Source organism: Colletotrichum godetiae, assembly GCF_030913485.1.
Source record: "Colletotrichum godetiae strain CBS 193.32 chromosome Unknown BDP55scaffold_4, whole genome shotgun sequence".
NCBI classification, from domain to species: Eukaryota; Fungi; Ascomycota; class Sordariomycetes; order Glomerellales; family Glomerellaceae; genus Colletotrichum; species Colletotrichum godetiae.
In genome coordinates, this window is record NW_026851252.1 from 866968 (window position 1) to 880800 (window position 13833).

At 50.7% G+C, this 13833-nt stretch overlaps 1 protein-coding gene across 1 annotated transcript; it reads left to right on the plus strand.

The window, feature by feature from the left end:
- Positions 1–663: 663 nt before the first annotated feature.
- BDP55DRAFT_627059 (uncharacterized protein) lies at positions 664–1731 on the plus strand (the record flags this gene model as incomplete). The annotated part of the gene is made up of 2 exons (XM_060571704.1): positions 664–924; positions 1243–1731. 2 exons carry the CDS (start codon positions 664–666, stop codon positions 1729–1731), a joined length of 750 nt encoding a protein of 249 aa, XP_060435086.1.
- Between the last annotated feature and the right edge of the window lie 12102 nt (positions 1732–13833).

Sequence of the window (13833 nt, forward strand, 5' to 3'; positions counted from 1 at the left end):
GCCCGCGTTTATTTTGGGCGTCTATCTTCCGCAAATTACGACTCTGCAGGTGACCCTTTTCAGCATGCCACCGCTCCTCATTACTTGCGGATACTATCAACCCTCTGCACGCCACAACCAACCGAGTTCAATCCTGCATTCTTGCTTCTTTCTTCTGCTCTCAAGTTTCAAAACGAGCCACTGGCGCCCCCTCCCCGGCAGATCTTCCACCTGAAGAGGAAAATGGGGCCCCCAAGAACCCTCAAATGTCGTTAACCCAGACCCCTTCCCCTGGTCACAGTCTGTGTGACCTTTCTGCCCAGCAAATCCGGGGCTGTTTTTAGCTGCCCGGGCTCATCTGCAAAAGGACGGCTGGCCGTTGATACATGCCCCAAGTCAGTGCCAGTTTAAGCCTCGTTCGGAATTCCCGTTTAATGATGAGCCTCATCAGCTTAGGGCTCACCGGCTCAGAATGAGAATGAGCAGAAAACCAAGGACATTTTTTCCAGCGCACATCCAAATCTTATCGAGAGGCAATTTCGCGAGAAATCTTCTTTGAACCTACTGGCCGTTGCTACCTAATTATGTCACTACTATCCGTAGTGTACGAAGAAACAACAAGGCGTAAAAAGCTCGACAAGCTTCTCGTCTCCCCCACCCGTGCGCGATGAAGACGATGGCACGATGCACATCATCCAGTTCGCATCGAACTATGCCATTCCCGCCCACTCCGTCCCGTCCGCCATTTCGGTCGGTGGGCTTAGCTCTCCCGGCTCCCGAAATAAACCGTCACCTCATTTCGTTCCGTACGGATACCGGGCGACGCGTATACTTCGTACAAAGCTTGTGCCAGCGCGTCCAGAGTACGTGCGTTCTCTTCAAAGCATAACGGTTAATATCAATAAGGCATTCAAAGTCAAGCCCCCCTACACGTCCGTCAACACGGTACGCTGTGCTGTCACGGGGGGGAAGGACCTTGGACCATCAGGCGAACCTCTCGCGTTCACGTCTCTATATCGAGGCCCATGGCAATATCTCCGCCCGATCTCGATTCTTCATTCGACGACCATGGATCTACCATCTCCACCGTCTTCGGGTGTCTTCCCTAATATCAATCACGCCGGAACTCTGCTTCACCTCTCCAAACAACGCGCACCCATGTCTGGATTCTGGGAGAGTCTGAACTTCTGAAGGCCCCCCAGTCCGTTTTAATTTGCCAAAGGGGCCCTGCTCAGCCGAGCCTCAAATTCGTTGCCGTTTTAGGACGGTGCCTGGCCCGAAGACTACGTTATTGCTCCTAATTCTGATGCCCCGTCGCCCCAGCAATGCAAGACGGACGTTCAGGCAATGGGCATTGACCAGCCAGCCCTGGAGCCGCCCTTCCAAGTTCTGGGTCAATGGCGAACGTGCCCATTTGTTGTCCTCTTTTGTCGTTGCAAGTTGCGCCTCGTCAGCGCTTCGTGCTCTCGTGCTGGGCGTAGTAAAGACGGAGACAACGCTGGGATCGTTCCCGCCCTCCGTCTCCGTCTCGTCTCATCAACCACGCAGCAACACACGCACGCCGCGTCTGCTCGCTCAGCCCTGAAAGGCACACGCAAACATGGCGCTTTACTTCATGCATTCACAGATCCTATGCACTTGCCTTGGTCGGGCCATCCCGGCTTGTCTGCCCTCTGTCTGCGGCTCCTTGCAACCCTGCAGCCAACTCTATCTATCCCACGTCTTCCCGATCACATCGCTGAACCACAGTAGTGTGCAGATACAAAGCACTCTCCATGAAGTTCCATTCTAGCCTTGGGCTCTTGCCGTCGAGGGTCGCGTTGGGCCTCGTCACCTTTACGGTTTCGAACAGATACCGCGTCAGAGGTTGACAGCAACGATTCCGATGGTTCCACCACGGGCCATATCATCAAACGACACTGAAGCCACCCCAACGGCAGTTCACTTGTCCTTCTCTCTTCCTCTCAAAGGTTCTCTACTCTCTTAGTCGAATCCTCCTCGTCTCAGCTTGTTGATGCACTGTCTGTCGTCTGCCATCCCAAAAAGTTGACGCTTTCTATCGCCAAACTTGAAGTTGCGGATCAAACACGCGGTTACTAGCATGACTGTGGTCCTCCCCCCTCCCAGCCCCCCCAGCCCCTTGAAGACGACCCCAAGGCACGGACACGAAACCGGCGACATGCTGTTTCAGCGGTCCATCTTCGTCCACTTCGTTCACGACCACGTCGCCCTAGTGACTGTGCACGTGAGTTTCGAGAACAACAACAACGCAAGCTCTCTCCATTCGTTGATGGCGCCTGTTGGGAAGTTCATCGAGAAAGACAATGCACAAGAGCCGATTGTACTCGAAAACAAATTTGATCCGGACTCGGCTTGATACCGAGAGGCGGACGGACCGGGCGGGCTGACAGTGAGGCAGTTGTTTCCAGACGCTCCCTCCGCTACGTGATCCTAGCCTTCGTCACTTGTTGAATCGTTTTGAGACGACTTTCTCCCGCCCGTCGCCGTCGCCGCGATGCCGCTGCTGCCCGAGAAATGCTGTTCAGCAAGGTACCTCTGACTTGCGTTGATGCGTCCACTCGAACCTTCCCACCACACCAAACCACTCCCCTGGTAACACACTGCTTAAACTCTAGAGTGAGTTTTTTTTTTTTTTTTGGCAGTGCCGTGCTTGTTGCTGTGTGTGCTCTGTGTTTGCGCCGTGTGCCGCAGTAATGTGTATCGTGCTCTTTTTAAGGTTGACATCTGTAACCCGATCACGACAATCATCTACAGGGAGTGATCCACGGCCGGACAACCCCTCTTCTTGCCCGGCGCCCACGCGAGGGAACGGGTAAGGCATACTCTTCTTCTTCTCTGTACATTCCTGACGGATTGCTACTGTACTTTATTGTCTTGGTGCTTTGCTTTGTTGCCTGACGTAGAAAACCTCGTGAGAAAACGGTGGGATAAGTCACATCTGAGCTGAGCTGAGCTCTCGCCTTAGCCCCTCCCTCCCTCTTCGATCCAATCTCCTCCCTTCCTTTCGCACAGCTCTAGAAAGTCTCTCCAGGAGCCTGCTCCGGTGCAGACGAGCTCAACATTCAAAGGGAGTTAGAAGGTAAGCTAGCTAGCTATCTTAGCTCGGGAAGAGAGGCAAAGAGGCGTCGTCCCCAAAAGGATTGGAGGTAACTAGGGGTCTTTCTTTCAAGATTATAAGTCGAAACCAAACATAGAGTTTGGGTCGTGGAAGTTGAATCGTGGCCTAGCATATCCCCGGAATCTCGTTCACGTCTACTAGTGTCAAGAATTCTTTTTTTCCGCCCGATGAAGAGGCGCAGGAAGTGAGGAAAGAGAGTAAAAGAGACGGCGTGACGGCGTGTGTGGAAGTTCCCGTGTCCGATTACCTAGGAGTCTCTGTTCTTCGCTCTCTGCCGTACGCACGCCCGCGCCAGGCCAAGCGTTAGACCTGTTCGGATCGGAGGAGGGAGGGGGGGGGGGGGGGGGGGGGGCTTTTCACTCGCGATCTACCTACCAGATGCGGAAAGTCTTGCTCCAGCGGGCGCCGCGGCCCAACTATGGATTGGGGTAATGACGGCGAAGAGTCATTGTAAAAATATACGATGATCAGTTCAATTTTTTGCTTCCCAGTTTCTGAAGCCATGTGACTCTATCAAGTCTCTGCAAGGCATCATGTCTTCTGGACTGGATAATCTAATGTCGTGTAAATAGCCTATCATGATATTAACCCCTCGAGGTGCCGTTTGGGAGTGAACAAGACCACTTTGGAAGCCTCTGGAGACAAACCAAGTCACATCATAAGTATGTATGCTTTTTTCAGGAAGCAATACACCATCAGAGAGCCGTAGTATGTTCAAAGGTTAATTGAGGTGAAGTGAAGTCTCAACAGATACTGTCCCCCGGATCCCCGACGCCGATCTCGTTGAGGCGGGGCCCGGAGGAGGGGGTTGACCACCGGGTGGTGCGCGCCGGTTGACTTCCCCGCTTTTTACGTTTGGATGTGACGGCCTGGCCCGTCGCCGGTCAGGTCATGACTGAGAGGGTTGAAGATCTTTGTGACTGTACGGAGCCTCGAAAGCTTGTGGCGGTAAAATAAAAAAAAATTCCTTATTCTGTTGCCTTTCCTTTTCCTGCTTTGATGAGACTGCGTGTTTTGTTACCGAGCGAGCAATGGATGGGGGACCATGGCGGATAGGATATGAATAGCTTGCATTCAGAGAGGCGAGGGCGGTAAACGGGATACAGAATGACATTGCAAGTGCACACCGGCGACGTTGTATGGCGGTTAGGCTTTGTCTCTTTTTCTGCTTTTACCGGTTGTCTTGGTCTCTTTGCGCGCGGGTGTTTGCAGCAAAGGTAGCCGGCCGGTGCGACCAGTTTCATCTTTTCTTAATGTAGATTATCCAGCAAGCTCTCAGTCTTATCCTATCTTTTATCTTCATCTTTAGACGCGCGCGTTGGACGGATTGCCTGTGTTGTTCAATATCAATCTCGAGTCGTAAGGATCCGAGGTCGTTGAAGGAGGGTTGATGAACGTGCGGCTGCTGCTGCCGCCGCTGCTGCTACGTCGTAGTGAGAGAAAGAATAAATGGAGGGCGGCTGTGAGATATAGCCCCCCAGACATACGCATAAGTACTACGGAATGGCTCACAAGGGATGATCATAGCAATAGGAACCGTAGGCTTTCTGAGAGATTTCGTACCTCCGTGGTAGCAAATTCTGGGCTTATTAATTGAGATCTGAAGCCTGTAGAGTGTCGACTGTTGTTTGATGCTCTGACCTCTCCAGGACTTCTGCTTTTGGATATCTTCTGGCTTTTCTTATTGCTGTCTTCCCTTCGTAGGTTATGCGTCTTGGGAATTTCATGTACTGTTACTAAAGGGCGGAACGTTGAGGTAATCTGACAACCCTGGAAGGCGTGCATCTCGCTTCCCAGTGGCCCTTGTGCAAAAGCAGGAATAGCATAATTCGGTGTGTTATACGATGAGAAGGTGGCCTTGACTTCTTGGGTGCAAATGCATAGGCAGCGCCAGAACTTCTTGTCTAGCCCAGTATTGCATGCAGTATATAGGGACGCGGGGGCAGGGGAATGAGCTTTGTAGGATCAAGCCCGACGGCTGATTCTCTAGCATTGTTTCGTTATAGGATGATTCACATATCAACAATCATGTCTGATGCACATGCAGTTGCACTCATCCCCAATCGTTGCCACAGCTTTACCTTTCAGCCAAACACGGTAGGTCCTTTCTTTACCTCTATGATGGTAGCGCAATCATAGGCCCCTGAGTTCATCAAAGCCTGTATGTAAGAAGGATGATTTGGTCAGAAAGTCATGATAGTATCACTAAAGATGAACCCCATGGCACGGTTATTCGTCGTATCGTTCTGTGTGGTTCAAAAAGACTCGACATAAACCCTCAGGGCTGGGTCCAGTCAGGCCCTTGAACGGTCCGTCGATCTCACCTCCTTCCATTCAGAGGCTACGTGAGAGGTTTCAGCGGAGTTCACGTCATACCAATGAGATTCTCTGTGAAACATCCTAGAAGCGGAAGCAATGGAAGGCGTCCTCTGATGATGGCTGCTTATGCGGCGCCCAAGCAAATAATTGCACGATATTGCGTACTCGATCATGAAGTAGATCTCATTACCAATGCTATTGATCATCACTTTCTCGTAGCTCTATATATACACTCTCATTGCCTCGATGTTCCTCTAGAGTAGTTCGATCATGTAGCCAGGCACGGAACACGGTTGTATCTTCCTTCGTTTCATGAGAATAACTACGGCTTCCGATACGCGATTACCGTCGGTGATTATCGACCAAGGTCCCTTTCCAACGTAGATTTTGCGTGATCCAATACCTTGGCGTTATCCAGAAGCTTCAAAGGAGTTGGGAAAGATCGTGTTAAGCAAAAGGACTGATTTAATCCACGCTAGGGAGCTATTGGCATTCCTAACTCCATACCGAGGTCTCAACCTCTTGAATCCTCTGTAAGCCCGAGCTGAGTCTCACTCTGGGCTAGCCTTGAGCCTGAACTATCTAGCTTAGATAAATAGCCGGCAAGTTCCCCTTCTACGTTCTGTTGATATCCGTCACCGGAAAGGAAAGACCAGAAACTCGGCGATAAGCACTTCTGGCCGGTCTATATGAGCAGTTCTTGCCAATAACGAGGCAAATGGAACACCTTCCCGGAGATGCAATCATATCAAACAATGGGGGAAACATCGAGACCTAAAGATGACACTAAATATAGCAAATAATCGGTTACAGCACCATCCACAGTTAGCGATGGTTCGGCCTTCGCCACGGATTTTCAGATCTCAACTAGCTTCGCCTCAGGCACAGGGGCTGAACGACTCTGACGGAGGGATACGGATAAAATGACGGTATTTATAATGTTCTGTCACAAGCACCGAAGGTAAACTTGTGAAAAAGATTCCTAAGCTAATCTACCTTGGTCATCAGTGGTTGCACATATTAGAGCCTATCATTGGGCTTGTGGCACTCGAATGAAATTGAGAAAATGTCGAGTTTATGCCCCAAACTCTTAAGATGCCAGGGCAGAGAGGATATCTAAGATGTGTCTACTTGGGAGGCGGCCAGAACTTACTATTGTCCTAGTTACTATAGCATTTTGTATGCCCAAGAGGTGTGGCTTCAACTATAGTGATAGTGATTCCTGGCTAATGAACGGTATTGTTCTAACGGAACCCCTGGCATGGTTAGCAGTCGCCTATAGCAATTGCCTATCTTTTCTGTCCGTCTCAGCCTAGTCTTTTCGACCTCACTCCTATCAATCACGGTTCCCTGCCCTGTACTTCCTCACTCAGAAGATAAAAAACCAAAAGAGATGTATGAGATCAGAGATGATTCAAATCCATTGTGATATCACATTTGATACCGAGAATAGGTCTGTCTTGGTGCTCAAATGAACGGACAGGCAGGTCTTACTCACTCCAAGACATATAATGACGTTCTAGTCCGGCTCTTCTACATTGAATATGAAGGTCATTATGATCCATAGCATAATGAGTCACATCTTAAGGCGAGCAATGGGAGTCGTATTCAAACTAAACATCTAGGCTCACAAGCTACAGAGTCCTCTATTCGTCCCCTTCATGTCCATAGCGGCTCTACTCAATATCTGGTACTGTGCAAGGTGAGTTCGACTAGTCCAGTTTCTCTGCGGACGACATCACATAGTATACCATCAAACAGCGACAGAACTAGGGAAGTGACTACAGAACATGTAGAGAACCAGCCAGGCCCCTTGTTCCCCAACAAGACGAACTTGAGGCCCAAACAGGCGACGAACTCTTCATGTTTTCTAAGACAAACCCATTACAAACGCCAGGCACTGCGACAGAGTTACCCATAGACTCATGAGGCGAAACCTTGACGAGTACCTTAACCAAAGACAGCACGCCCTGGGCGGAGAGGGAAGCCCCGTATTCTTGACTTGTCGATCTCAGTCATGATAGCCCCTAAAGTGCTTTCATCTCTCCTCAAGGAGCCTCGAAGCCGACACGCTGGGACCGAAACTTCTATGAGATGTGTGGCATTCTCCCTCTTCGAATCAACCTTGTGTTACATCACCCAGGAGCTGTGATGTGAGGAGCCTGTTGATTCTTAGCATTTTTTAAGATGAGTTCTTGGTAAGATCAATACTTCCGAACAGGGATGGAAACCCCGTCAAGGTGAAATTCAAAGGTATCATAACCGGGTATCAATACGGGGGTATGCCACTCTTCTGTTGGATCAAGCCCCCCCCCTTTCCCTTCCGCGCCATCGTCCTTATCACTCAAAGTCACCACTTCATGACCATGAGAGCCCCTGGCATTCCCCCGCCAGCAAGCCCACCCACAACCTTCTCTAGCCCTACGCTTTTCTGAAGATTTCTTCAGCTCTATGGATACAAGGCGGGCGAAAACTCCTCCCGAGACAAGCCAAGATTGCAATCGATGTTCACACCAGGTTCTTCTCGCTAAATATGCCCCGGAAGAGCTTGAGCCAGACAAGAAACTTTGGATACCGGGAAAGCCAAGCTCACAAAGACTAGGGGAACGTTTCAAAGTTCATAGCCTCATTTAGATAGTTTTGATCCTCTCTCGCGATACATATCGTACATTAGACATTGATGATCTCTTGGCAGACAAAGATTCATCCATGTTCCGGTGGAAATCTACGCACAAGAGGGTCATCCCATTCTGCATCCACAACCTAGACTACCTGTCACATATGATTATCCAAAAAAAATCGAAATAACCCGACCACCTCGCACACAGCTTCACCTGACCCGCCACCCTAGATAGACGTTGCGGTTGCCGGTGACAGGAATGACGAATGGGCCCTTGAAGTAGGGCAAGGTAGGTCAAGGAAGGTACGTGAGTCCAGATGATGCACTTAGGAGAAGAAGTCGCGGGATGAAGCCTCAGGGAGAATATATGAGTACACTTCCCCTTCAGGTAGGCCAGGGAAGCAGTGACATATAGATAGGAAAGAGCGAGATAGGTGCCAGTGAGGACGGCTGTGGTTGACCAAAGGGAAATTACAAAAAATAGCAACGAACATGGACTTCAAACCAGCCAAGAAGGAACTCATAAGACCCGACGGTCAAAAACACGTTGAGTAAAAAGGTATCTCTATCAAGATTCGCCCTACTAATAAACTTTTCGAGACGGAACGTCTACCGCCCGCCCGTCCGCGAGCTTCGTAGGAACGAGCTGGGCCATCTGACATAATACTCAGACTGAGTTCCAGAACGAAGCTTCCTCTCGACACCATCCTCGAATCTAGCCTTCGGACTTACGACACCCGCTTAAAGTTGAAAGACTTCTTACCTTTTGCTGCAGTCATCGTTGGAGAGAGCAGTCAGAGACTCAGCTAGAGACTTCGCGTCCAGCAACTCGTGTATCAGATCATGAGGCTGCGTCGTTTGACTGCACTCCGTGTGACTTCTTCCAATTATTCAAGCACAGTACGCAACAGTAACAATTGCTTCGTGGACAGGGACGCAAAGAGCAGCACCGTGCGATACAATACCTGGATATGCTTGACAAAAAGGGTGACGCTGCCCGGCCACGCAAGCTTCAGACGACCTGAACTGTCGACCGTGGACTCGCGCCCCATGGTTCGTCCAGAGGACCCGGCTACAAATACATGATTCAAAAGGTATAGGACCACAGAAATGTTTCGTTTCGTTCCGCGCATTCGAGATCCGTGGATGTTGGCTAGCTGGAAACAGCCCTAGCCACTTTGCGGCCGTGACTGCCTTCCTCGGGATATGTTCGCCGACTATTATATCTGAGGTGTCTATATTCACCGGGACCGTTACCGAAGTGTTCCGGGGTCGTTTCTCAACCAGGGCTTGCTGACTTGGGGCCCGTTCCGTGGCAGCACTGGCGCACATCAGACTTTGATAGAAAATTGCTGCGCTTTCTTCGATCATGTCTCGACACTCCTTTCTGTGGCCGCTTCGTCGAGATCTCTAGATGAGCTTATCCATAGGTTCGCAGACTTCCTTGGACTTCAACTCATCTTGCTGACGCGCAACCTTCAGGCGGGAAGACCGTGCGGCTGCAAGTATCCCTGCTCGTGCGGAAGGGGGAAGAAGCGAACATCATTTTCCTCGCCAACCACGAGCTGTCTCCATGCCATGCGAACGCGCCTGATGAGCCCACAGCGATCCTGACGTGCTGCTGGTTCACTTGAACAAAGGGGGAGAATTGCCAAACGATCCAACTGATTCCAAGTTCGAGAAGTGATGTTCAGCAGTGACCATCAAGCCCACCCCTGCGTGCTATGACAAGCAAATGGAAACTTTCTCTCAAGCAGTGTAAAGGGGCAATACACCACTAAAGTACGGCACCTGGAAATTGGAAGTGCCTCTAGAAGACTGTTCTTTCCGATGTGCGGATAATGATATGGCCCAGGGAGGACCTTGTATCCTCCATCACCGTAAAATGCCGCGGACAGCGATAGCCGCTCAAACTACTCTCAGGAACCTTGCGACGGTCAAGATAGAATGACATTTGGCCTACGAAGCGATGGGACACGCGTGCTAATGCCGTTGACAATTTCTATCACTGCTTCTAAGGCGGCAGCGGAAATAGTTCAGAGAGCATGGTTTGGTTTAGTGTCGCACGACTGAAGAAATGTAATGCATGTCTTGTTTGATGTGGTTGGAAGGTTGAGACAGCGTTGATGCGGAGTGCGATGTGGCTTTGGAGCCACAGGGAACCGACGTTCTCTAGAATGTGATATTGCAGCCGATCTTTCGCACGACTCAGGACCTCTAAGTTCTGGAACCAAGGAAATTTGTTGATCGCCGTGCCTGTGTCCGTATCCAGTCCAGATATACGAACGGGCCAGCGGTATTGCGTTTCCTACTCGAGTTTTGCATGGCTGGCGATTCTGCACCTCATCGAAGTCTCCTTCGAGTACCCTGGTCGTAAGAGCCCCGGTTCGACGGTGATCGGCGTTGCTAGTGTCTCCATTCCATAGGGAGAGCAAATATCAACCGGGTTGAACCCATGTTTGCTTTACGAGGAAGCCAACTATGCCTTTTGAATCTCTCAACAGTAGCAACATTTAGTCAAGAACAAAGACCGTCCGTTGGTGAGATAGCGAGCTGTTCCAGCACTCGAGTAGCAGCGCAGAGAATAAGACTGGCTGCACGTTGGCGCGGATATCACGGTGGCGGGTGTTTCGATCCTCCTGCACGTTGGTAGTCATGTCACTGGTGATGACCTGCAGACCCCTTGTGACTGCATATCCGGGGGTCTGCATTCCGTAATGTCATTTCTCTCCAGTGGTGAGGAGTCGAGGACTCGGGTCTCGAGGAACTGAGGAACTGGGAGACTGCAAAGTGACAGGTCGGCGCCGTGGCGGGTGGATTTTGAGGAGAAGAGCTCGAGCCTCGTCCCATGTTGCATTGGTGCCGACTAGCCTGGAGGAAACAGAAATTAGTCGGGGAGCACTGAGCGCAAAATGACAGAGGCATATTTGGCAGGCAGCTGTCAATCAGACGTTTGCATTTGCGGCCGCCGAGCCCCCACGAGTCCGAGTGTGAATAAGAATGGGTTGGCAGCGAGGTTTCGTCTGTTGTCTGTAATCTGTCTGGACGGGTAGATCATCTCAGTAGACGCCCCATGTGGTCAATTCTCGCATGCACTGCTTGCGTCTCTATGCCTGGGCATATGCGAGGCGAAAGCCGCCGCATGCCTCGAAATGCCTCGTGGTCTTTCGATCGATTTTGGTGCCTTTCCGTCGCGTAACCCCCTGTTCCGTCGGCCGAGTAGGAGAAGGGTCTGTATATTTTGCCGGCAATACACGGATACTTGGCTTTTTACTCCGTATTGCGTGTGTTTTCTCTCTGCTTAGATGCAGAGATGTAGATAGGATTCAGATGTTGCAACTCGGAATCTTGGAGCAGTACAGAGTTGCAGCACTGCAGCATCGATATTCCATGTTTGAGACAGGCACGAGTGCGAAGCCCGTGACCTCTTTGGCTTGTTTTGCAGCTGAAGTCGGGAAACGCTAAGACGACCATCAGCGGTGGTTTGGCCGAAGCTAGAGGATGGCTTTGAATCGGTCGAGAAGCCATCCCCTATTTCAGCTGGGCCAACCAGCCACCTCGAGTAGTCGAGCTGTGAGTGACATCAAGACCCCTGGAGGCTTGTTGCCCGAGAGCCGCAAATCCCTGTCCTTGCAGCTCATTTGTCCTGATTAAGGTGCTGGACTTCCCTGCGGCATCTCCACCAAAGTGGTCTTGGGCTCGTTATTTTCTCAATGGCAGGACTCGAGACCTTTGATGGTCTGTCTGGCACTTGTGAGAGGGAGGGAGAAGCCAGCTTTTCAGCATGCAACACCCTCAGTGAGGGTGAAGAGCAGTTGAAGTTGACGCAGCTGAGCGTCTAGGGCATAAATACGCCGTGAAGGAGAGCGAGTGTGCCATTACTCCGTACCGCTGATTGCGCCTAGCCATGGGTCTTTAACGAAATCTATGGCTGTCGAGGTTAAGCGGAGTAAAGGAAGAGGGCGGTGTGTTGATGATTGGTGCCTCGACCCATTTCACTGCTCGGCAACGAAATCAGAGGGACAGGTTTGCCGGAGAGGTGGCGGGAGCGCATACGGCCCGCCATAGGGATCCACGAAATCCATCTGCTGGCGGCTTCTGGATGGTTGTTTACCGCTTTGGAGTGGTGCACGTGTGGATGCGGTTGATATGTGTGCAGTTTCTGGTGGCCGGGGTCGTCAGGCGAGAATCACGGCTGAAGCACATGGGCATCAGTCAGGACTCACTACTCAGGAGCCCGGGCAGCCGGTGGAATTGTGACGATGTAAAATGTGCTGTGCGTTCTGCATGCTAGGTATTCGAGAGGGTGGTATTTGTACCATTGAGAAGCAGATGGTGGTGACAAGCCAAGCATGATAGGCTTGAGAATAGGTTAAACAGAGTTCTGAATGGGTGGTAGCATTTGCTATGCTGGATTGAGGTACGAAACGTGCTTTGCTTTGCATCGTGTGAAGGTGTAACTGTAAGTAAAGTACGCATAGATGTACTGTTGCTGTGTAGGCGAGAGGTTCCCGTCTTAGCCACTGATTCTTTTCGCAAGTATTTCTTGTACATGGCAGGTTTCTGATGGACATTGTAACCCAATCGGCAAGACCAGAAGGGACAATGACCAAATGGGCAAGGACACACATACGAATGCGTATTAACAAAAAAAAAGGCCACTTGAAGTTTCCAGTAGAGTAAAGTACCTGACGGAGACCAGTGTACGGATAGAGGTACCGGAGTGACTTGCGGTTTGGAGGATGGGAAACAAGAGAAAAAGGGTCCAAGCTGTTCATCTTGCGGCCTTGCAGGCTGAAAGTGACAGGATGAGGGATCCATCTCCACATCCATATCCGTCCGTACAGACGGGTATCTGGAGCACGCAACCTGGATACTTTTACTAGGTACGGAGGACGGAGCACTAGGTATTGGATGATGCCAGATGGTAAAGTTGCGGTGGCCGACGAGATACCTGAGGTACCTCGTTCTGCTGGGTCTGTTTCTCTCTCCGCAGAAGGAAGAGAAGACGACAGAAAGAATAGAGGAGGGAAGGAGGTGTGTGTGTGTGTGTGTGGAAAAAGACATGTCGACGACGATCCTCGACCAACTCCTTCTCTTTCCTTTCGATCTTAATTTTTTTACTTTACGTTTACCCTTTTTTAGCTTCTGTCCCATCTTCTTCTTGTCCCGTCCAGTCCCCGAATCGACTGCAACTCTCCTTCTCCCACTTGTCTATCCGACTGTCTGGATTGGGGCCCAGACTTAACCTTTTGAGGCAAGAATCACACACCACAGTGACCAGACACCATACACCAGACGAGGAAAGCCGTTGCTTTCACACCCCTCCTTCCTCGATCCGCATTCGCACCTGTTCACGACACTCCTTCCTCCCCAATTCTAATACTAATTTCAAGCTCTCGCTCCCACAACCTTCTCTGCCCTCACTCTCTGCCTCCTACGCTCCTTCTGCCACCAGTCTACCATCGCTCACTCATTTCCATCCATTTCCACCCTTTCCCACACACAACTGAGTTGTCCATCACATCGAGAACGCCGGGCGTCCACCATCAAACACTCCTTGGTTTTCCTACTCTTCGACAACTGCGACAACCTCTAATACGCACAAGCAACCTCATTTGCAGCTCACGAATACCACAAAGCTCCCACGTCACTAATTCTCACACTTTCTCTCTCTCACACACACACACACCTACACACTCCCACGAATCACCCGACGAACCAGTGAGACACTTCCCGCTAGACGCCGACGTGCATGCGCCCAAACAAATCACCC